The sequence below is a fragment of the Rhipicephalus sanguineus genome, chromosome 6 (genome assembly GCF_013339695.2).
Source record: "Rhipicephalus sanguineus isolate Rsan-2018 chromosome 6, BIME_Rsan_1.4, whole genome shotgun sequence".
NCBI lineage: Eukaryota > Metazoa > Arthropoda > Arachnida > Ixodida > Ixodidae > Rhipicephalus > Rhipicephalus sanguineus.
Genome location: NC_051181.1, coordinates 150,423,778 through 150,448,957, shown reverse-complemented (window position 1 = coordinate 150,448,957; position 25,180 = coordinate 150,423,778). Strand labels below are relative to the sequence as shown.

Below are 25,180 nucleotides of genomic sequence, written 5' to 3'. Positions count from 1 at the left end.
GCAACACCGAAGAAAACATCGAACACTTGCTGTGCCACTCGTCTCGATTTGCCTCTGAGAGACAAGTACTTTCCAGCGCTATGCGGCGACTGGATGATCGGCCACTTTCCGTGCAGGTCCTACTACAGCACCGTCCACATCTCTCGACGGCCCACAAGGCAGCGAAAGCACTTTTGTGCTTTTGGAGGACGACGGGCTTGTGCGAACGCCTCTGGCTTGTGGTGAAATCCCGCACGCTTCAGTGGATTCTCTGCCTCTCTTCTTTATTTTTTCTTATTCTCTTCCCTCCTCTCTCTATTCCCCTCCCCAATTCCCAGTGTAGGGCACCCAACCGGAAGCTTTTCTGGTTAACCTCCCTACTTTCTCCTTTTCTGTTTCCTTCCTTCCACGTTCGTAAGAAGAAAGAAAGAAAGAAAGAAAGAAAGAAAGAAAGAAAGAAAGAAAGAAAGAAAGAAAGAAAGAAAGAAAGAAAGAAAGAAAGAAAGAAAGAAAGAAAGAAAGAAAGAAAGAAAGATCGGCAGGAGAGATTAATTTTGTTACCTTGAAGGCCCATAATAAAAGTATGCGATGATTACGACACTCCCTAATACGAAATATGCGCGCAGCCGTACGCGTGTTTTCGTTTGGCGATCTGTTGAGTCCAAGAAAGAGAGATGTTTGTACATAAAGTCGCAGATGACACTTTATATATACATTTTAATATTTATTTTAAGTTTTGCTTGATTTTTTTTTTGGTTTTCATAGCTTACATCCATTGTCCTCCCCCGAACTTTGTGCGGCTTTACCATAGTGCCACGCATTGTACAGTCGGCGCAAATGTTTAGCGACCACTAGGACTGAGACAACTTTGAATTTCCCAGCAATTTGTCACTGTATTTGGTCGAACTGCACAGTACATGTTGTTTGCGTGTTTTAGATCAGGCTGGATAATTAAATTCAAGGCTTCCTGCCGAAGCAACTTGAATATTCAGGTCATTCTTGTGTCTTGTGGTCTCTAAACTTTCGACGTTGACTGTACATATAATTTCTCCATCGTCTTTCAGCCTACCTTGCACATTGTTGTATGCGATTTTATTTATCATCGAAATTTTACATATATATTGTGTTATGTTAATTTACATTTTTTATCTGTGGTTCGATCTATACCTTCCGTCTTTACTTCATGGCTCTTTTTTGTTTGTATATCCTCATGTTGACTGTCTTTATCGTATAGTACTTTTCTTGCGTGCGCCAGCCCAGACATTCCGGTTGTTCATTGGCGCGTTCAATAAATGATTGATTGATTGATTGATTGATTGATTGATTGTATAATCCTGACATGCAGTCATGCGTCAACCTCCCTTTACGGTTCCTCCTGTTTTCCGCAATGGAAATACTGCTGGAACGGTTCCTGAGCTTAGAAATATTTGTGGCTTGTGTGTTTTTAGCCACAGAAAACACACAGAAGTTAAACTGCCAGAATGTATTATTAGTTTTCGGGTGCGAAGGTTTCGGCCAGATTCTCGAACGTACCCAAGCCACACTCTAAGAAAAAAGCGAGTATTTGGGGAGTATTTCTGCTACGCAACAATAATCGTCATCTGGCTTGCTCGCGTTTCCTTTCTTGAAAACTCGGCTCTAGTCACTTTCCTATCAATAATGCTATGTCACGCTGATAACGCGCGCGCCTTTCATGACCGGCAAGTGCCGGGACCGCGGTGATAACGCGAGGAAAGTATGCGAGGTGGATGACGATTATTGTTGTGTAGCAGAATCCCCAAATTGAATCCCCAAATACTCGATTTTTTCTTAGAGTGATGCATATGATAACAGTAACAAATACAAAAAGGTTACATCACTACGACGCTACGACGTGGCATCTCTGCCCGGAACTCCCGCAATACTGTTGTAGCAATCGTGGTTTGCTGTCCGGCACAAAATAACGCTTGAAAAGCGCGTATATTGCGCATTCGTTCTTGCTGAACGATATTGGGTCCCTCTCAAAATGGCGTCATTGTAGTAGCAACTTGCTAGCGCCGCTAGTGGGTAAACGATAAAACATTGTTTTTTCTGTACTAATGCTAACTTCTAAACTAAAACTACGTGATTATAAAACTACAATTGTTACTAATATAAAAACGTTGTAATTTGTTATTTAGTGTGACAAAAGCTTTGCTTAACAATAATACGAATCATGCGGGCATATAGCGCCATCTGTACAACAGGCGAGTAAACAGCGCTGCACCTGTTCGAAAGAACGCCGAGAAATGCAAGGGGTCTCGAGCAGCGCGGTGGTCGGTGAGGTGTTTTGCCGCTGTGATTTTGTTTTCTTCCTCTCGCTAATGATCACCGTTTGATAGCCAGCTAGCCTTCCATTGTCTCTCCTTCGCAAGAATGCCGCTGGCGCAGCTCGTCGTCGCAACAACAATAGCATCGAGGTAAGCAGGTCAGCTGTGGGAAACCCGAGACTCCCACAGGTCCGCTACGACATGCAAGCCGAGTACTACGAACGACCCACGGTCTCTTGAGTTGGCAGTGCCGGCCGAAAATATGCTCAAGAAACGCCGATAGCGCACGTTGCATCTTCGGGTGTGGGGCCACGGCCACAACGGGATGCTTTTTGCTGGTAAGTACTCGCAGCGTGTACTGCGTTTTCTCGGCTCTATGCTGTTCGCTTTCAGGTGCGGATTGACCGAGTCGTTGCATAGCGCGCGCGATTGAGTGGTCATACATTGTTTGCCGAAGTTATTCTTCCCAGTGTACGTTGAACCTTCCCAGAAAAAAAAAGAAAAAGAAATCGCGAAATGACCTGTAATTGTATGTCGCCTGATGACGCTAACTCTCGCTACTATAGTTTGATTTGTTCGTTGCGGCTCGCATTAAATTTTTCTTTAAATTATGCGACCGCTGTAGTTGTGGTGAAGGTGTGACGCCCTAATTTTGTAGTACCCCCACAGAACGTGTGCGATATAATCGCCCTGCTAGATGAATAACGCCAACATAAATTGCTGTTTTCCCGACGTTTCCGGTGGCGTCACAGTAAACATGACGCGCTCACTTGTGCAAGTAAGACTTGGGAGGTCGCTGAAGCCGGCGCCTGGATTTCAATGGAGCGTGTCATTTTCACGGGAGAATACGACTTCCTTTCCGTTTCGCAAGGCGGTTTCGCTTTCAATACGTCGATTTGACAGTGCCGCTTTCAAAGTGCTCCCGTACCGAGTTGATGCATTGCTTCGCGCCGTAGAGAAGTCAAACCCGTTCGGCACGCAGCCGTGTTTCCAGCGAGAACGGTTACTTTCTCGGCGAATAATCCGTCGCCGCTTTGGCGGCCCTGCGTGACCACTGTATACCTGCCTTGCAGGTAAGCTGCGGGCTGGGCTTCGGAATCGCGGCAATGCGGTTATGCAGTCGTTGGGCAACTTTCTGCGCTCAAGATCTCCAGGCCATCCAGCGTGCAGTATAGCTGTAGCATGTTTTTTTTTTTTTTTTTTTTCCTGCTCGGTTGTGCACCGGTGTTGGTTTCCCGCCGTTTTGGTTATACCTGCACGTGTTGTATATGTCGCCTTTAAAAAAAGAATTTTCAACAAAACGCGGTAAAGCTTTCAGCCACGGTTCGGTATACGTGTTTTCTTTCTTTTTTTTTCTCCTAACTGCTTTTCGTGTGTTTTGCTGAGGTTAAACGTAACCCGCTCATGCGCTGTTCTTCACGTTTATGTGAAGCAATGTGTAAAGGTGATGGCACGATTATTGATTGGAGCGTGTGTTGGGCGGCTAGTTGGTATGACATTTATTTTGAGAACTAAAACTGCGCTGGGAACGAGACAATAGAGCACGTCCTTTTGCTACTTTGGTGTCTCGTCCCCAGCGCATGCAGCTTAAGCTATCATAATGACACGATTATTGGATCGCATTTCTTATGTTATTGTTGGTTCTCTATGGATTTGTGTTAAAGTACATTTCGCTGTAGATGCAACCTGGAAAGACGCTGTCGTAAACTAAATTTGCAGAAACTTCGTTAGCTTTAAACCACGTGCGCTCCACCAAGAGTTACATTAAACGTAAACGTCGAAGCTTGTGGCGGTACATCCATTAGAATCGAGATAAAATCGTAATCTTATGTAATGGGCAGGCACGTAGGCAAGGGGGGGGGCCCTGGGGGCCCGCCCCCCCCCCCCCGAAATTCGTCCAGCCTTCTATATTCCCGGGCAACTTTTGTTTTATTTTTGCCATGGAAATACTTTCTTTCGAACAATTAGTCCTTGCCCCCCCCCCCCCCCCCCCCCCGAAAAAAAATCCTGGCTACGTGCCTGGTAATGGGCGTCGCACTAGACTGTTCAACGCAGCCTCTACCCTTCCCGCATGCATACGTCTCGTTGGCAGCGCTTCGCTGCGAAGAATTTCAACGGCACCGCCGTCTTATCAGGAGTAGTGGTGATTTAGGAGACAAGGCGAGCACGATGCTGTTGGGCTCAGAGAGATACCTTGTAGCTGATTGTCGTAGGAAGGTCCGTGGCCTTTTTTCTTAACTGACGAGATGTCGCAGTTTGTAGCACTTCCGCAGCCGTAGTGGCACTTCGCTTGGCGTCGTAAAATGTAGAAGTGCGTAGCGAAATGGGACTATAGAACTGCTAGCGTAAGAAAACCAGTTTGCCGGCGTAGCAGCGGGCGACGGTCTGGCGTGTAGGAAGGCACCTTGAAGTGGTCTGTGCGTCGCCGCAGCGTGTTTCTTACCGTCCGCTTCGAGGCCGGACGCTAGTCTGTGACGCATAGAGTTTCCTACTAAAGCTTCTGCAGGGTCCTCTGGCGCAGCAATCGCTCAATTACTACGAAAGTGATGGTTAGTAGATGGCAAACTTTACGCGCTGCCTATATAAAGCACTCTTTTGTGTGGTCTGCGACGCATGGAGTTTCCTTCTAAAGTTACTAAAGGGCTCTACGCCGCAGCTATCGTTTAATTACTATGAAAACGATAGTTAGTAGATGTTAATCTGAACAGGCTTACTTGAAAGCAATACTCAAATAAACAAACGCAACATTACAATACAAAGCGTGGGGTGACCTGAAAGAAACGTGTGCCTCTGTTGTTTGTGTAGTTGCTTTTTAAGTCAGCGCGTTCTCATAACTACATAAACCAACTAGTTCCACGCATCTCTCGTAGGTCACTGTTTCATTGACCGTGGGAGTGATGGTTAGTTCATGGTAATCGTGAATAGAAACTGACTTGAAAGCACAAAGTAAGCAGGCAGGCAGGGACAAAGTGCGTGATGTCTCGCAAATAAACCCATGTCGCTGTTATTTGTAAGGTGCTTTAGAGTCGGCACGTTCTCGTTACCCAGTTGGCCCAGTCTGTTGCTCCGCTCAGTAGATAGATTTTTCTTGATCTTCGTGCTTATTCGCCGCTTTATCCGCTGTTATTGGCCGAACTTGAAGATCACTAACATATTTCATAACTTGGGAGGCAATGAGGCCCGGCGCACATGCGTAATCGTTGGTAATTGTTACCATTTATGACGTATATAATTTTTTGTTGGAAATTATCAGTCTGCAAAGCCTCCAATCTGTTTTGAAGCCAGCAAGCTTACGACACATTGACGAGTCTAGTCGTTGGAGTAACGATGTTTTTATTCCTTCCTATTCTTTCCTCTTGGATGTTTGCGCTGTCTTTCCGTGATTTGCGTCGCCGCGTCTGCGCCGTCATTAAGGTCTAGTGTTCGCGAAAACGCAGGCGACTTAATGCTTGAGTACGCGCACTGAAACACATGTCACTTTTTTTAAAGAACTGGGATGTTTATTCGCTCTAAACAAAAACTAACTGCGTAAAGCGAAAAGACCAACGTGCAGGCGCCTGGCCAATGTCAGTGCTTTCAAACGCAAACACTTCGTCAGTTATGGAACTTCAAGAATGCGTAAGATCACTTCATACAAAGGCTTTTTTGTTTTACTTTCTTTTTCTTGCATCTTTGTTGACGTGGACACAAGATGGAGACGCTGACAACAGGCTTTACCCGTATGCCCGTAATGAATTACAAATGAAAATGTAATGTTTGCAGGTAGTATCACGTGTGAATGTATCAGCGGTTTGACACAGTTCTTGTATGCAGCATTATCGCGAATTAGTTTAGTGCACTCCAAGTGTGCATGCACATCTCTGTTGAGCACATCACTAAATGACAGCAGGGTCACGTAGGGTTCACACTCAGCCTATAAGAGTTCAGGAACAGGAGTGTGAGACATTCAATTTAAGGAGAGCGAGGGAAAAAGCTAAGTACCGCCAAGCGAGCGGTGTAACGTGAAATGGTGTGGAGGTGTAGCTCCACCAGGCAGCCGAAAACAGGAAAATATCTACGAGATGGCTTGATATTAAAGGGACAGTAAATAGAAACACTAATTCAGACGTAAAGATTTCGCGGCAAGAGCTAGTTCTGTTTTCTCGAATTTCGTTCCTTTCACATATCTAGCACATAAGTGCCACCCTTGGCGATAGCGTATCTCTCGCGGGGTTGTTGAAAGCCACATTGTTTGCTAGAAACTCTACTATCGAGGGCACTTCAGCGAGAGTATGCAATGTGTATCACCGAGTCGTTGTCGACTCTTGTGGGAAAGCATGAATATATAAGTGCAAGTGGTGTCTATTAAATCGCCTAAGCGCTTCCAATAGTTGCAAGAGGAGCCCACGCAACCTTTTTTGGCACAGGCGACTCCCATTTTCTCATACCTCCAACTATATATGTAGCACTAATTGGGGCACCATTGAACACGACAGCCCGCATGACATATGACCAATATAAGAAAGGTGTTACTTTCAGAACCCTTGCCTCGAAGGGACATTCGGGTTTAACTCCCCTTACAACCCAAAGGTTTCTGTATTTGACCGCCCACGAAAACAGGCGGAAGTATAGTCAACCAGACGTCTTTTAACTTTGAGGGAAACCTCCTAATTTTGTTTTAGTTACCTCCTAAAGTATCCCCATCACTCTGTTTAGTAGTATTGTTGTATAGTGTTCCATCAATATGAGGAAGGCTGGACCACCAGCGGAAGCGTTAGCAAAGATGTTTTCTTGAACGAGAGGTGGGATCTAGGGGCTAGATTTATGTTACTGACAATTATAATCACGAAGCCAATACACAATAAGGACCAGGGAATTCATAGGGGAACTTTCTTGTTTCTGCTTAGTTCATATATGTATGTACTTCAAAAGTACTGCGACGAAAACTGAATAATATTTTTTTCCAACAGTCTCTGCTAGTGGACCAGGCTTGTTTGCTTGTTTATTTTATCTGGTTACTTAACTTTTGCGTTTTACCCCTCAATAAATAAATAAATAAATAAATAAATCAATATATATATATATATATATATATATATATATATATATATGTGAACGTTAGAGAAATGTATTTATGTATCTGCAACCCTGCATCACCGTGCTGTATGAACGATGGCAGTGTCAGACCTCCATCTCTCTCTTTTTTTTTTATTCTTGTGCAAAGTAGTATGGGCCGCTTCTGAATCTTGCATATGGACTAGAATACGTCGGGAGGGGCTCCGTATTACGCGATTTGAAAGTGACGGATGACAGGGGGGCCCGGGTGGAGCCTGCAGAACGAGACGCACGCAGCCGCACGCTGCTGGACGCACCGTTCGGCTTTACTCTTGTATTATGCATCTCTATATTTCGATATCGTTTCGAGCTTTCGTTGTTTTCTTTTCCCAGTTGTGTGAGGTGGGTAACCGGGTAGAGTATATTGTGTCGCGGTTGTACAGAAAAAATCGTTAGATGGTTGGTCGATCCAGGACGGTCTGTGTCAGGGGCGTGGAGTCACCTAAATAACCGCTTACACGTGTTATGCCGTATGCGGTATAAGCGTTTTTGCTTGTGAAACACGTTAACAATGAAAAAAGAAAAGCAAGTAAGCGTGTCAGTATATATACAGCGTCGTTCGGGAAAGCATAAGATATATATGGTCTAACTATGGATAGTGCGCGACGTGACGGTATACCATTTCTCTTTGAAATAATGAGGTGAAAGCGAGACGGTTGACAAGTACGTCTCAGCCTAGTAGTCAGATTTATTGTTAACTCTGGGGCACGGCATTGCCAATGGGCATTCGTTTTAATATTGCTCCGCCCTGTTATATAGCGACGGTGGGCGGGATATGTTTGCGTGGAATGTGCGAGCCGTATTATTCACGTAAAGAGTTATGATGTACGAGTACCGTGTCAATCGTTTATGGAAGAGCCGCCCTTCCAATCAGCAGCGGCACTCCCGACGGCTCACAGCGGTTTCGTAAAAGTTGAAAAAGATAATTCCTTCAAAACAAGCGCGGGGAATAATTGCATACTACAGGTAAAGCCTGAAAGCAAACGTAGCGTTGTAAACATGCCACAGCGTTCCTGATCTCTCGTTTGCCCCTCCGTAACTGGCGGTGCAAGTTTTGGTTTCAACTGTAAGGCGATGTCCCCCCCCCCCTCCCAAACTACAGATCACAAACTTAGATTAAGTGGGTCGACCAACAATCGTGTAAATACGGCAGTTGCCGCACAAGCAAGCCGGCGACAAGTCGCTACGTTTCTTGCTGTTGATCTTGGAATTCAGCTCTTAAAGCGCCGTTAACGGTTAACTGTCGACGTGACCGTCATGTTACTTGCGCAGAATTAACTACAGCAATCACCTTTGCAGGGCTGCGTGACTGCGCTGCGATGTTAGCGGAAAATTAAGGTTCCGTCATGCAGTTTATGTCAACCTTTGAAAAACTCGGACGCTCGTGATTCGGGTGAACTTTCACACGCACGCATATTGTGTGGGAATTCAGATGAGTAAGTTGGCTGTCAGCTGTAACCATGCTGTGTAAGAAATTGCGCTTCATTTAATCTTGGGAGTTTGTAGAGTGCACTAATAAAGCGCCTCCGTCGGGCTACAATCTCAGGCGGCCTGGTTACGAACAGTATTCGTATAGGCAGCAGCGGAGGAGCGACTGTGTCTACGATAACTACGTTTAACACAAGCAGAGGTGGGAAAAAAGTTGAGACGGGGGGTGGGGGAGAGATGGAGAGAAAGTGGGGGGGGGGGGGGGGGGTATGCAACTAAATTTGCAATGCGGTCTTGTTAATATGACATTTGTGGTTACTATAGCAGCGCAAAATTAGCAGGATACAAGAAACGGCATATACAAAGCGCCGTGTGTGTGTGTGTTTTCATGTGCCTTTCTTGTGTCCTATATCTTTGCGCAACCATAGGAATTGAGTAGGTGTTCTTCGCTTGTGATGACCAGCGTGTGTTTTCAGGGATGTTCACTCAGCTCCTGCAAAAAAAAAAAAAAAAAAAAAAGAAAGAAAGAAAGTCTCTGATTAAAATGCTACCATGCTTGGAATACAGAACGTTATGGCGGTGAAAAAAAAAAGTTTGATTGTCCATCTCATTGTCACCATGCTAACTCACTTCTCCAGCACTTCAATAGGAAGCCGGCAGGCGCTTTGATCTCGATGCTGTAAAACGAACCGCGCAGATAAGAGAGAGATGGAGAGAGACCTTACATGTGGATTTGCAGCTGCCTGTCAGTTGCGCAGCTGCAAGATTATATGTATAAAACTTCTCGCCTGTTTTCACCACGTTGTATAGAACCGGATGTGTACCTACACAGGCTAATGGGATCTCGCAGCTGCTCGGAAAACGTGCTGACGGTCGTTATTAACGCTTCGAGGTATATACGTATATTTTGTTAGCGCATGCATGCCACATTGACGTTGTTCTATAAGTTAACTGGACGTTGGATGGCTCGGGAGAACTTCACGAATACGTAGCGAACACCCGAGATGTCCGCGTGTAGGCACGTTCTCTGCGTGTGCCCCTGTTTAGCTGCGCTGTCGCGAAAAATAACGAGGCAGGAAGGCTTTTCAGAAACTCGCGGCAGCTCGACAACCGTCTATTCGCAGAGCGCTACATCCGGATGTCCCTGTCTGCCTGCCACCATTTTATTTATTTTCTTTTTTTTATTTTCTTTATTTCTCTCGCGCCTACATTTCCTGCGTGCTTTTATATGCCGTTTTATGCTTAACAGGCAACGCTATAGATACCAGGGCTTTAGAGGGCTTTCGCTCACTGCGGTCATTCGCGAACAAAAAAAAAAAAGTGCTACATGTAAAATAAATAAAGAAACAACGAAATAAGGAACGAAAGAGATTGGTATGCGTTACAGAATGTGATGGCAATTTTATGTGATGTTAGGTCCCGGGACTTTATGTTGGAACATATGGCATAAATCTTACACTATAAAAGCTCGCTGGTCTGAGGGCCTTTATCATATAGGCATTGGCAGAGGGAACCCTCGCCCTAACTTTATCTATCTATCTATCTATCTATCTATCTATCTATCTATCTATCTATCTATCTATATATCTTCTATCGATCTATCTATCTATCTATCTATCTATCTATCTATCTATCTATCTATCTATCTAGCTATCTATCTATCTATCTATCTATCTATCTATCTATCTATCTATCTATCTATCATCTATCTTCTCTCTCTCTCTCTCTCTATCTATATATATATATATATATATATATATATATATATATATATATATATATATATATATTATATCTATATATATGCTACTGTAAGAAAAAATCCCCGATTAAAAGTTACCATATGTGGAAGACACAACGTTATGGTGGTGACATCCCTAGTGGAGAACCTTACGCACGCCTCTGAACTACTTGAACGAGCATATATATATCTGACAGTCTTGGAAGGCAACCACCAAAACTGAAGTATATGACATCATAGTGAGCACTGCAAAACATGCCTAACGTCCAGACGCATCGAGCCGCATTAACACAGTATATCCAGCACTGCTCCCGATAGGCTCAGTGAAATGTTGTCCGGGCTGTTAATTTTATTTGTTGTTGTTTTTCCTGTTTTCGTGTAGCGCTTTCTGTTATCATCTGATGCACCGGTTTGCCCTGAGCTAAGGGGAAAGGGAGGGTTAGGTTCGGTGCCGGCTATCCGACGCCTAAGCAAACTGGACAAAATCACGGAGAATAGATACGAACACGAACTTTGACTCGCCGCCGTTGGTCTTTTGTCCTGGAGAGCTACTTGAACGTTTCAAAAGAAGCATGAGATTACGATGCGATTACATTGTGACTTCAGCGCTGGTATTTTCGCAAGTAAAAAGCAAATTTACACAGCGAGATTGCAGAGCAGAGCGGGCGCCCCGGAACCCCACGCGAAGATCGGATGCGTCAGTTGATCGACAGCCGCACTGCGTTCCGCAAAGCATTTCTTTTGGGCGCTGATAGTTGTGATGGAGCTATTGGCGGTTTATATGACGTGTTCTCGTTATGATCACCACTTTTTCGTCATTATTCTGTTGGTTCAAGAATGTATCTCGTGTTTCAGCCTTGAGAAACTATCCAAAGCATCTCAGTTTGACGGATGCAATTTTCCCGGAAACTGTAAGGGCGTAGGCGTGCGCCATTGGTGAGGGCAGTGTTTCATCGCAGCGTAATCTGGGTTGAATACTGTGGTTGTGAGACCGGGGCGGCCCTTCAGCTTTCGCGCTCATACCGAGCGACAGGAGAGAGCATGGCTTCCGAAGTGGCCAGCTCACGCTGCTTTGATCTTTAAGGCCAAAATGCCAGAGACCCGTAAACTGCGCGATTTCAGAGCACCTTAAAGAACACCAGATGGTCGAAATTTCCGGACCCCTCCACTACGGCGCGCCTCATAATCGTATCGTGGTTTTGGATAGTAAAAGCCCAGATATTATTGTATTATGATCCCGGAGGCCACGCTAGACTATTATACTATATCGCTCTGTTCTACTCGCAGCAAGAGCGCACCGCGACGACACAGGTGCGGAGTGCGTCTGTGCGAGGCAGAGCATCCGTCAGCCTCCGCTTATACCACCTCCAGCCGCGAGCGGCCTTCGATATCAAAATAGGAACGCGAGGCGAAAGGGAAAGAGTAAACGGCGCGGAGACGCTGGCGGAGGGCGCAATGCGGTACACGGAGAGAGAGAGACATCTTGTGCGTCGTTAGTGGAGTCGGTTGCGAAGGTGTGCCTGAAACCTTTGTCCCCGCCGCCTCTAATGGCCGATACGTGTACGCGTTGGCTGTCCCGCTCGTGTTAAACGCGCTTTCGAACTTGATGGAGGAAAAGGGATGTACTCGCGTGTGCGAGTTGTTCGACGCGAGGAAAGTTTGCTACATGGAACAACCTAATGTGGTATAAGATGTGGCGGTTGTAATGAAAGTTGGTTAGCAAGTTGGGCGTTGCTTAACTCGTTCCGCAAGAACGTTGCATCCTCCTAGTTTTGTGAAACAAAACAAATTTTTCTTACTAACAGGTTTTTAAGTATTTCTTCCTGTTAGGAATTGGTACTCTGAAAATTATTCCTCCAAACATGCGCTACATGGTGTAAATTATCGTCATTACGATCGCTTCAAGTGACACCGCATTTCAAGTGAAACGCTTTCACTTAAAAAGAAAGGATGGGGGGGGGGGGGTATTCCTGTTGCTGATAAGGGAAAAAATTAAAACGTCGAAAATAGAGGAAGGCAGGAATACACAGGCCTCTTAGATCGCTACTCATGCCCGTTATGAACGGGCTTCTATTTTTATTACAGAAAGGACTTTCAGTATAGGAGTAACAATTTAAACAAGTGGAGAAGCGGCGACAATGCGAACGTTTTTTTCCTGAATTTAATGGTGCAGCCTATAGTTACGTGTCAGAGGAGTCGAACGTTTTATAGGCTCACTGGAGCGCATGTCAAGTGCCGACGTAGGCGAATAAGCCTTAATCCAACTAATAAAGTTGGGAACTTAAGGAAACATTCATTAGATAAGCAGATACTCAAGCAAACTCTAGTATTACCTGTCTATCTTGGTGCCGCGTGGGCACCGAGAGGGCGTTGTAAAGAAATTGTCTTGATTGCGTTGATCACCGAGCGAAGCCTGCGCAGCATTGGCGTAAATTATGGGCGGGGGGGGGGGGGTCGGTCAGGGGGGTCCTGACCCCTTTTGTGTTCAGTCTGGGGGGACCCCTTGCAAGTGTCCCCCCTTGAGATTCAGTTTTAGTACATCATATACTTGAATTACTTGACAGTTATATATAGCGCATTCAACTTTTTTTAAAGGCTGATTATGTTTTTGTGTGTACCAGTCTTCAGTACCCCTTAGCTGTGTGAGGCTATAGCTCGATCGGTTCAAAGAAGGCTGAATAGAACAACTGCTCAAGCTGGGACCACATGCTCGTTTTTAAAGTTTTATTTCGAAGCATGATTTAATTCTTATATAAATAAAAATACAACCCACATGTGTAAAAACAAAATGCCCGCCATGGTCTGATGTGTGCCTCCCCCTCCCCCCCCCCCCCTGTGATTTTTCTGGATTTACGCCACTGCTGCACAGAATCGTGCTGATACCACCATAATGAGGCTTAATCCACACTCAATACGGGCTAGGTGAGGGTGTGGGTTGTTACAAGCTTAGGATTTCTGAATACAATCCAGCATGCATATCCAGGCAGTCAATGGTAGGGGCAAAGTTTTTGCTACCTGAATCTCCAGCGAGACGAAATCATTAATCGTAAACTTTCTTTCTGGGTTGAGCATTATGCCCATGTGAGTAATTTGATCTGTTCGTTTTCAAACCGCAACGAAGTTTACTGTTATCCGGGCACGTTACGGCCAAGGAGGGAAGAGAGCTGTTGTATTTTCCCGATTATGATATATCCTTATTACAGAAAGAATTAAGCCTCCCCTCCGCTAACCACTTTTGGCTAATTTTGGAGAAAAAAAATTGATTGTTGTTTAAGTCGCACTGATATGACACGCGCCTTCCTCTGCTAGGTAGGGATAAAGTGCTGCATGCATGTACACTCAAGGACAGCAAATTTCTTTTTTAGCATTGCCATTTTTTGGGCGTGTTGGTAAACGGAACTCGAAAACATATTGAGCGCTTACAAACAGGGACGTAAGGGAGACGACAACACAATGCGACAACACAATGCGTTTTCGAGCAAATTTCTGTAAACAAAATTTTTACGAACCGCACATTCGAGCGTAAATAAAAGACATTCTGAATCCAACACTCCTATTCGGCGTAGAAAAAGTTCATTGCTTTTTACTGGATACAAGTGCGAGCATTTTCATAGAAAACTGCTTGTTATAGTCAGAAAGATACGGTACGAACGATCTGTCAGCAAGCGCCATCCCACGTCTACCTGCAGAAACACGGGCTTCGCGATCTCGCCGATTGAGACACAGATGGCGCCACCGATCCACTCCAACGATGGTTTTAGCTTCTGGGATTTGCGCCAGTCCACTCACACGGTGGCCTTCTCAGACGCCGTGCATGCTGCCTTATTCACTTTGCGTGCAATCGGTCATAGATGGCGACTCTCACTCGTACGTGATAGGGTCACTGTATATGCTACCTTTAGGTAGCAGAGTAGCGCATAGGTCCGGCTAGCAACCACAGCTATGCGGTGAAGTCGCACTTCGTTTTTGCAGGCGACATGCCTACCGTGTCGCCGATTAACCGGTCTGGCGTGTCGAAGACCGGCGATAAACATTGGCTGTCGATGGCTAGTGTTAATTCAGTTCGCTGCAGCGGCGGCGTCGAGAAATAAAAAAATTGGCCCAAGCGGCAGCTTCTCCGCAATGCATGGTTGCTAGCGGCGTTGGAAGACAGATGCGCAACTCTGCTACTTAAAGGTAGCATATACAGTAACTCTAGTACGTGATACAGTTACTGTATATGCTACCTATACCTAAAGGTAGCATATACAGTAACTCTAGCACGTGATAAAAGCCTCTGGAAAGAAAAACAAATAAGAAAAAGCTTGTAGTCGGATTAGCGAAAGTGACTTAGCATGCTGCGTAGAGAGAAGGAAAGAGCGAGACAGTAAACTTTAATAAAAGAAGTCGGGGCGCGCCTGTGTGTGTGTGTGTGTTCAAGATGAAAGTAGGAAAGCGAGAACATGCCAATTTAATTTGGTAAATGGCACGGATTTAAATCCGTAATACATCACGAGTTTCATGACTAGGTAGGATAATAATCGGTAATAAATATGCGCCAGTAAATTCTTCTGATGTCTAGATATTAAACTAATTAGAGACACCCGTAACTTTTTATTTATTATTATTATTTTTTTAAGGCACTTCCTAACTTTGCTCGAACGCCACTTTGAGGTGCTTTTGCTTGTATATAATTTCTGTGGCCAGTCCTTGCGCATAATACGTAAACTATGACTAAAGAATTCACAGTTGTGGTTCACTGTATGTCTGGCTCATTTATTTTTTCTTTCTTTGTCCGATACATCATGATACCAACCCAGTGTCTATCTTAATGTTGAAAACGGCAAAATGAAAGAGGTTCTCCTTCTATTTTTTTTTCTAAGAGGTCGAACATCTTTGACCATAGATCATCGTCATATATTTCGTGGTATAGTTTGCACAAAATTATCTAGGGCTGCTTTTAATATCCGGTGTGTGCTGCCGTAGCCCTTTTTTATGTAAATGCATTAAAAAAAAACATTTTCTTGCTTTAGTCTAAACTCTCCTGTTCTTGCCCTTAACATTTTTTTCTCTGTAACATCAATTTAAACTTGAGCAGTTACAATGTGCTTTTGCAAGGATTCTCCCCACGGTGAGCGGGGTTGGAAATGCTGCCCACCGCTCCGCCTCACCGCTTGCCACTCCGATTTACCCTTGAGAAACCCTTGAATAGCAACTGTACGTGCATAACGCCAGCGAGCCATGGTTATATAAAAAAATGAATCTGAACATGTTGCCTTGTGGTTTCAAGGATCGCCAATTTAGTGCCAGCTCTAGAATACAGGCGCGCTTGCTTCCGTTTTCTATGTGCGTCATGAATGCCACCAATGTGCGACCAGAAATGAAATGTTAATGTCTGTCTATAACGGCAAGCTTGAAAACTTGGAATTATTAGAGGGTGATTCCACGAGAGATCGAACATGCCTGTCCGGTCGCATTTTTTGTTTTGCCTGGGTTTTTTATATGTTGTGTGGGCACATTCAAAGTGCACGGAACTGAAAATTTTATTTCCGAGAAACGCTCCCAGCGCGCCAAAAAAATATTTGAAGGTGGCGGCGCATGCCTCCTGTTTTTGCTCACTGCAATGTTTTCGGATTTCACGGCCGAATTTAGCGCGAACTATAAATGATGTGTCGAAAATTTATTTTGCTGGTTTTAATACGCATTACTGTGAATTATATCCATGCTTTTTTTATACCGTCCTCAAAAAGAAGAAAATGTGAAAAAATGGCAAACACGGCCGAAATCAAAAAGGGTCCTAAGTTGAGGCGCCTTGGCGCCTTTACTATTTCGAACAGAAACTTGAAAACAGTGTCAACTATAGAAAAGAGCCTTTGCAACATTTATACGGAAGATCATTTTCCTACGGGCAGCGCAAAAAAAGAAAAAAAATAGTTAAAGAAGCGAGTTTTTTCAAAAAAGTACATTTTCAAAAAGTAAAATAAAAAAACTCCGGTCTCAATTTTGACGGCAATTTTTTATCGAAGAGCGCTCATGTCAATGAACACACGGTTTTAATATCATATGTCCTCATTTGCTTTGTTTACGAGATATAACTGGCCAAAGTTACCCTTGCTGTGAGTGCTCACTTCAGGGCGACTGATGGTTGTTAATAGCTTGCATTGTGTGTAAATCGCAGTTTTATTTATTCTGCTGCAGCAAAACCTTGCTCTGGTGGCTTTTCGTCAAGAAAAATGTGTTCTCAGATTTTATTTGGTTCTACCGTGTGCGAAAGTGGGCTGCTGCCGCCCTCTAAAGGGTGATTCCACGAGAGATCGAACATGCCTGTCCGGTCCATATTTTTGTTTTACCTGGGTTTTTTATATGTTATGTGGGCACATTCAAAGTGCACGGAACCCAAAATTTTATTTCCAAGAAATGCTCCCAGCGTGCCAAAAAGGTATTTGAACGTGGCGGCGCAGACCTCCTGTTTTTGTTCACTGCAATGTTTTGGGATTTCACGGCCGAATTTAACGCGAACTATAAACGATGTGTCGAAAATTTTCTTGTTCGTTTTAATACGCATTACTGTGAATTACATCCATGCTTTTTTTCCAAGTATTTCAAGGAGCCTTTGCAACATTTATGCGGAAGATCGTTTTCCTACAGGCAGCGCGAAATAAGAAGAAAATAGTTAAAGAAGCGAGTTTTTCTTTTCAAAAAAGTACATTAAAAAATAAAACAACTCAGGCCTCAATTTTGACATTTTTTTGTCGAAGAGCGCTTATGTCAGTGAAAACACCGTGTTAATATGTAGGTCCTCATTTGTTTTGTTCACGAGATTTAACGGGCCAAAATTACCCTTGCTGTGTGTGCTCACTTCAGTGCGATCGATAGTTGTCATCAGCTTGCATTGCACTTAAATCTAGTTTTAATTATTTTCCTGCAGTAAAACCTTGCTCTGGTGTCTTGTCGTCAAGAAAAATGCATTCTCAAACTTTAATTGTGTCTAGCCTGTGTGGGGGTGGGCTGCTGCCGCTCTCTAAAGGCCGAACGCGTACGCAGTTTGCAGCTTACAACCTCAACTTACCCGCCAGTATTCGTTAATCAGAAGCACGCGACACACCGCGAACACATGGTTTAGGTCACTTTGTCAAAACTCTCCTTGCACACAGAATAAAGCATCTGTATGCAGCGAAGGCCAACTTAATCTGTAACTAAATGCAGGCGCGCTGTTATGCAGTTGTTTTCTCACTGCCTGCTTGCTTCCCTTCCATTACATGCATTGTACGCTCTAACCATCTTCCCCATTCGACGCACATTGTGCCTAAACAACATTTGTAAAAAAGTTAGCTCAATGATTTCTGAGCCGTTTATTTCACTTCCCGCTATCACATGTTTTCGGCGTCGCAGATAACGTCTTCCTGTATCATCTCCACCTTTACCTCAGCGTTTCAGCAGCCAGAAAACGTGCGGTGCGGCATGATTAAGCGATGAGTGGCCGAAGCTGCCCAATTTATGATGTTTCGTTGCCACTTTACTAAAGTGCTTTCCCACGTCGAGGACAGCAAAGGTCATTGGTGGCACCAGACGGACATTGCCCTTAGTTTTGACAATGAGTGCGGCCTACAAATTAAACATTACAGCCCAAAGCGGTTAGACACCCTTAGTCATAAAAATGTTAAACCGTGAGCAGTTCTGGAAAGGCATTCATGAGAGCTGCGCAGATGTTACATAACTTGTGCGGCGCCGTTCAGTATAAACGTTTCGGCTTGCTCTAGGTCTAGCTATTCACTACACGCGATGCGCGCGGCCCATGGCTACGTCCGATTGTTCTGTGCCGATTATTTACGCGTTCACAAAAAGAAAATTGCTGAGGAAAACGTTTTCGTTGCACAAATTTTTTTTCTTTGGTCTTTTTGTTGTTGCCTACCTCCAGAAGCTACTGTCATAGGCTGAGGATCTTCGCGACACCTGCGAGGTCTGCTTGCATTGCTTTAGGCTCCTCAAGGAAAACCTGTCTACATCTAACCGCGATGAGGTAGACCAGGCATTCCTTCAGGAAGAAGAAGCGGTTGACATCTTGAACAGGCGCGCCCATCTTTCCTCTGATGATTTATAGGCGAGGTTGTAGGCTGCAAACTGTTTACACGTGAGCCGTTTAGAGGGCGGCAGCAGCCCGCTTTTGCACACGCTAGACACAAATAAAATCTGAGAACACATTTTTCTTGACGAAAAGCCACCAGAGCAAGGTTTTGCTGCAGCAGAATAAATAAAACTGCGATTTACACACAATGCAAGCTATTAACAACCATCAGTCGCCCTGAAGTGAGCACTCACCGCAAGGGTAACTTTGGCCAGTTATATCTCGTAAACAAAGCAAATGAGGACATATGATATTAAAACCGTGTGTTCAATGACATAAGCGCTCTGCGATAAAAAATTGCCGTCAAAATTGAGACCGGAGTTTTTTTTATTTTATTTTTTGAAAATGTACTTTTTTGAAAAAACTCGCTTCTTTAACTATTTTTTTCTTTTTTTGCGCTACCCGTAGGAAAATGATCTTCCGTATAAATGTTGCAAAGGCTCTTTTCTATAGTTGACACTGTTTTCAAGTTTCTGTTCGAAATAGTAAAGGCGCCAAGGCGCCTCAAACTTAGGACCCTTTTTTGATTTCGGCCGTGTTTGCCATTTTTTCACATTTTCTTCTTTTTGAGGACGGTATAAAAAAAGCATGGATATAATTCACAGTAATGCGTATTAAAACCAGCAAAATAAATTTTCGACACATCATTTATAGTTCGCGCTAAATTCGGCCGTGAAATCCGAAAACATTGCAGTGAGCAAAAACAGGAGGCATGCGCCGCCACCTTCAAATATTTTTTTGGCGCGCTGGGAGCGTTTCTTGGAAATAAAATTTTCAGTTCCGTGCACTTTGAATGTGCCCACACAACATATAAAAAACCCAGGCAAAACAAAAAATGCGACCGGACAGGCATGTTCGATCTCTCGTGGAATCACCCTAGACTTATGCCCCCCCCCCCCCTTTACATGTTCTTGAAATGTCCACCCCAAAAAAGATTTCTGGGCAGAACTCTGGCTATCGCTTACGGTGATCGCATGGTAAATTGGGTTTGGATCATGCTCATGTCAGGATTTCGCTGTATCCTATAACAAGTCAATGCTAATGCAACTGGCTTGATTATGCATGTGTTCCAATTTCTCTGCAGGGCATTCACAATACAGCTCAGAGGTCGTTGGTAGTGGAAAGCGTCAGCACCTGCCAGATTTGAGCATGCAGGCCTGGTGCTGCAGTGCACGCCGCATCCGGGTCATCTTGGTCTGTTTCATCGCCTTCAACATTGTTATTCTGCTGCTAGCTGCCATCAACTCGGATACCGTGTCTCGGGTGCGACATGGTGGCGGACTCTGGACCGAGCTGTGCCAGCACTGTGGTGGCAGCGGCCACGACCGTGATGCCTCGTACAGAGACATTGCCATGGACATCTTTCACTTGCCACTGCTTGAGAATGTGGACATGGGCACTCACTACTATCCACTCGCATCGTCCGGTAATCCGGGTGGCAAGTGGTGCTTCCGCCAGGGAGCGCTTCCACCTGCTCACTCTGAGAAGGCTGAAGAGTGTCGGTGTTCCGAGGGCTACCATGGTGCTGATTGCGGAATTCCTCAGGTGACGTTGAATTCTTTGCTTGAATACTGCAGCGTGCATATGCTGATATTGAAAAGCATGTACATGCAACTGTTTGCCTTGTTTAAGAAAACACACACGCACGCACACACACACGCACACACACACACACAAAGATATATATATATATATATATATATATATATATATATATATATATATATATATATATATATATATATATATTATAGTGAAATAGATCCTCCGTGAGTAACAGTCACAACGGTACACTTCTGCTGTGTGACTGTTACTCACGGAGGATCTACTTCACTATTTGCAACGCCACGGCCACTTCGCCACCATGCCTCCCTATATATATATATATAATTTTGTTTTCAACTGGAGTGGACAGCACACGTTTATCTTTGTGGGCACGAATGTTAGTGGTGACCATTAGGCAGTAATGATTGCAGGCTTTGCTTTTGATTTGCTTAGTACAGCTAGTATGGTAAGGTAACCTGCAGCAGGGTTTGCGAAATCTAGAAAGAACAATGAAGTTCGAAGAACATGGTTAGTTACATTTGTAATTTTTTTCTGCAGTGGCACATAAAGGGGGATTTCAGCATTTCTCATTTTCTAGTATTCCGTGTTCCTGAAGAGTTCTATCTATGGCTCATATTGGTATGGGCGTCCATTTTACGATTGCATTATTAACATTTTGTATTAGTGCAGCACATCTACGGAGAGGTCGAAACTGAAAGAAGCAAGAAATTGCCAGAGAGAATTTGAGCTAGGCTTTGCACTCAATGCAGTCATCACTTGAAGCGTTGTAATATGCTCACTTGAATTACGAACATGAAATTCTAAGTGAAATCTAGCACTCATTCACCTTTTGTTTTGGTGCATGATAGCCTTAGTTGGCTTATGGGCCATTAAACCAACAAGCCAACCCAAACCAGTCTAGCGCTCAAGCAATAATTCTGCTGCATTATTTCCGCAGGTCGTGTGGAACTCAAGCTTCCTTGAAGCGGGAACAAGGCAGGGTGCTTGGGTCCGGCGTCGTGTGAAACCTAGAAGGCTTCTCGGCATTTTTACAGTGACTGGGCCATTTCAATTAGACTTCCTTCGGCTTCAGATTGCATACTTGCGGCCAATAGTAGATGTGTTTGTTATTGCAGACAAAACCAACCGTCTGCTAGCAGATATAGAACGGACTTTTGGCGGTCAACAGGAGTACACTAAGATTGTGTACCTACCCCTTCAACAACCGCAGTAACTCAACGGCAACAGCTGAAGACATGCTGCAGCACCTGTTTTGGAAACGCCTCTCGGACTTCCGCCTTGATGATCTGCTTGTCTGGACAGACCTCACCACAGTGCCACTAGCAGAAGTACTTCTCTTCTTGAAACTTTACGATGGTTACTCGGAGCCGGTGTACTTAAACGTTCGACAGCTCGTGTACAGTTTTCTGTGGGAACAGAAGAAAGACTCGAATCCAGGCAACTCGGTGGAGCCCGAGCAAAGCTCACAAACTCCATTTGTTTCAACCTTTGCTGTGTTGAGTGTGCTGTGCCGTTACAACTTGACTTGTGCTATGCCTCCTAAGGCGAATGCCTTTACTGCAGCACAGCTGGAAGCATTTACCAGAAACCACGGTTGGGCTCTAGAGAATTGGACATTGGGAACAAGAGAAGAGCCTTCTGGTTGGAATTGCAAGAACTGTGTTACTTTTTCAGACTCCTCATCCTTGTTTCCTGAGAGCGGCATGAATGGGTCAACAGTGATTAATGAGAAGTGGGAAGCAACACTTTTGAACAAACTGAAAGACGATGGATTCAGCCTCAAGACTGTGCAGCCTGTTGATAAACGTGATGTTAGGTATCTTGCACCACGAATGTTGTTGGAGAAGCCAGGGTCACTATGGTACTTGCTGCCACTACATATGAAAACATCCGAAGTGTGATGTTTGAGCCAGTGTTCCTTTTTCTTTTTCAAAGCTCACTTGTTAGCAGGCAGCAAATACCTGCCGATTTTCAAAAATTGCTCGGGTTGATTGAGCAAGATTTACTTTGTGTCACTTATTTCTTGTTTCTCTGTGGCATAGTATAGTGGTTCGCTGCAATAATGAACTCTTGGGAGATACAGTTTGTCACTTGTGTTAGTGAAAGTGTTCTTTTTTTTTTTGTCAATGTAGTCAGGTGCCTGGACTTGCATAGAGAGAACCGTTGAAGTTTGAATGCTGGAAAGCCAGATTCTCTTGGCAGTGAACTAGAAAAGATGGGTGCGCTACTTTCAGAGTTGATGTGTTTGTTTTAGGACGTGTGCAAGCAAATGTATTTGAAAATATGTAGTTGTGATTTCTTATGAGCGCTCTTGACCGTGATATCTTCAGTTAGGCAGAGTCATAATTCTGCTTCAACTAAGTGCCTTCAATTTGTGAGAAATGCATGGAAAGACGCTTAGGTAATTATCTGGTCATAGCATAAGTGTCTATGTCGTAGTTCTGTGCAGCGGTGAAACCAAAAATTGTTAAAGTGTGATATGTATCTCATGTGCACAGTGGGGTTTGGATATTTTTCCCGTTCTACTAGAATTATTGTGAGAGGTGATTGTTGCCTGCCAGTTAAGTACTGAGAAACTAGAATAGCAGGATGCTTTGCCAGTCCTTCCCACCAAACATTATTCTGTCCACTTCGTTTTTTTTTTTCAGTCTTGCATTATGTATTGTTTTGATGGTACTGTTATATTGTCATGCTAAGAATAGTGATATCACTGACATAGCGACAGCTCTTTGGCATTACTGTTTTTGCTGTTTATTTCCAGAATTTTCACATCTTTATCTGATAGGTATCCAATTACTAAAAGTCTTAAGCGGATTTTCAATATTTATTAGTACATTAACACTTTGGGAAGCAAAATTGTTGTTGGTTATCTTGAGTTTTCCCTTACGTTGCATTTTTATTTGTTGCGTGAGTAAATATGAGCCAATAGATGCAATGCGATAGTCGGGTAATATGGCCCTCCATAAATTCGATGCTACCTTGATATGCACATAAACCAGAAAATATTTAAAAAGCATGATGACTTTATGCGTTTGTATTTCACCCTGAACCATCGTTAATTTTGAGGTTTCTCATCACGACTTCAGAGAACAATGTTCCTAGGTCCATGTTGTCTAACTTGCATTGCATTCATTTGTGACTTTACCTGTAAACATAATGTATTGCAGATCAGCACTCAAAGGTACACGTATAAGTCGTTTTTCTGCAGTCTTTTTGGATGACGGGTGTTGTATTTGATCGTGGCAGGGCCGTTGCAAGAATGGGAGCGTCTTGTACACTTGAACGGGGTGGTTCGTATCTGTAATATGTCCCTTTCAGCTAACTGTTTCTGCAAAGAAACTTGTTTACTGAAAAAAATATGTACATACAGATAAAAGCATTTCAGCTAAATGCACTCATATAGATACATATATGTACATATAAAAATATGTACATATAGATAAAAGCATTTCAACTAAATGTACTCATATGAAGGATCTTTTAGTGAGCCCATGTAATTTCATTAAAAAACACTAGGTTTACATTGACAAGCTAAGCTATTTTTTATGATATAAAGACATAGGATTGGGCTACCTTGTAGTAGGGAGCACATTTGTGATAGGAGACCAAAACAGGCTCTAGGCTTTAGGATTGTCATTAATCAAGTTGCATGCAAAAGTTGAATGTATAGTGCGATGTAAATAAGGTGCATAACAAATCAGAGAGTTGACGACTTCACAGCAGCTGAAAAAAAGTGTCTTAAAAAAGGTCAAAATTAAGTTATGTTGCCTTTTGTCCTCATGTTATACCATAAAATATAACTTAAATGAGGTAGGTCTGTGTGAAAGTTTTAGAGCTTCCCCTTTATGCACTGTCTCGAAGGAAAAATTGCTTATCCTCCTTGATATAAGCTATGGTGCCAAATGTATCTTTTGGTTCCTTCTGTTAAAAAAAAAGGTTATCTAAGCTTCGTCGTCTTGAAAACATGAAAATGAGTAATGACAGTCCTGTGCTCTTGGTACAACCTACTCAGTCTTTCCATTTCTACTGTGCATGAAAACGAAAATTTGGTCTTTCGGTAGAGTAGTACACATACCGCTTTATTAAAAGGTCTAGCGCGCAATCTGAAACTTATTCCTGTAAGCAGTTGTGCAATATTTCCCACGGCAGCAGATTTTCATGTGTTATACAGCTTATCTTTATTCTAGCCAAGTTACTGACTTCGCACCAATTCTTTCGAAGTACCAGACCTACAACCTCTGGAAGTGTTTGTTGGCGTGTTCTGATATCAAGAAATGTCTCCGCAGCTGCCTTTCATCTATCTTTCTAAACACTGACTGTAGACCCTTTCTACAAATTTCGTTATGAATAATTTGTTCCACAGGGCAGTACAATGAGTTTAATCGTTTCATGCAAGAAGTTGCAGCTTTATGTTATTTATGCAATGTTTGGTGTATTATGTGCTGTGTAGTCGTTAGGTTACTTTTTATGCATTATGGCATTAATTATTTGCTTGCTACCAATGCGACATATACTGTAACTGGAATTTTTAAAATTTAGGCGCCTTGTAAGCATATAATTTGAGCCCAACGCTTTTTAAAGCCTTCAGCAGCTGCGTTTTGCTCCAGGTTGTGAACAGTACGTCCCTATTGAAAAGGAATCTTTCGGGACAACACATATATATATATATATATATATATATATATATATATATATATATATATATATATATATATATATATATATATTTCCATTAGTTATTGGCAGTCTTCCTCGAATTTAGCGTAGTACACGGGATGCTCTCGCGAAGTCGAGGCCAAGTGTTCTGTACTAGACAAAACACGCTTGTGCCAATTTGTTGCCAATTTCAGGCCATTATATGCAAAGAAAAAGACCTCGGTTGAAGTTCTGTGAGGATTGGTCGGTAATATAATAACATATCTGTAATTTAGCCAAGAAAATGTAAAATATTGGAATTGGTAACTTTTCTGAAATGGGCTC

General features: G+C 43.4%; 1 protein-coding gene across 1 annotated transcript; it reads left to right on the top strand.

The window, feature by feature from the left end:
* Positions 1–2,232: 2,232 nt before the first annotated feature.
* On the top strand, positions 2,233–24,106 carry LOC119396781 (uncharacterized). Its single transcript, XM_037664107.2, has 3 exons — positions 2,233–2,605; positions 19,719–20,179; positions 21,138–24,106. Exons 1-3 carry the CDS (start codon positions 2,593–2,595, stop codon positions 21,411–21,413), a joined length of 750 nt encoding a protein of 249 aa, XP_037520035.1. The 5' UTR covers positions 2,233–2,592; the 3' UTR covers positions 21,414–24,106.
* Positions 24,107–25,180: the final 1,074 nt, after the last annotated feature.

Coding starts and splice junctions, on each gene's coding strand:
- LOC119396781 (XM_037664107.2), top strand. Junction 20,180..21,137: donor CTGATTGCGGAATTCCTCAG/GTGACGTTGAAT, acceptor TTATTTCCGCAG/GTCGTGTGGAACTCAAGCTT.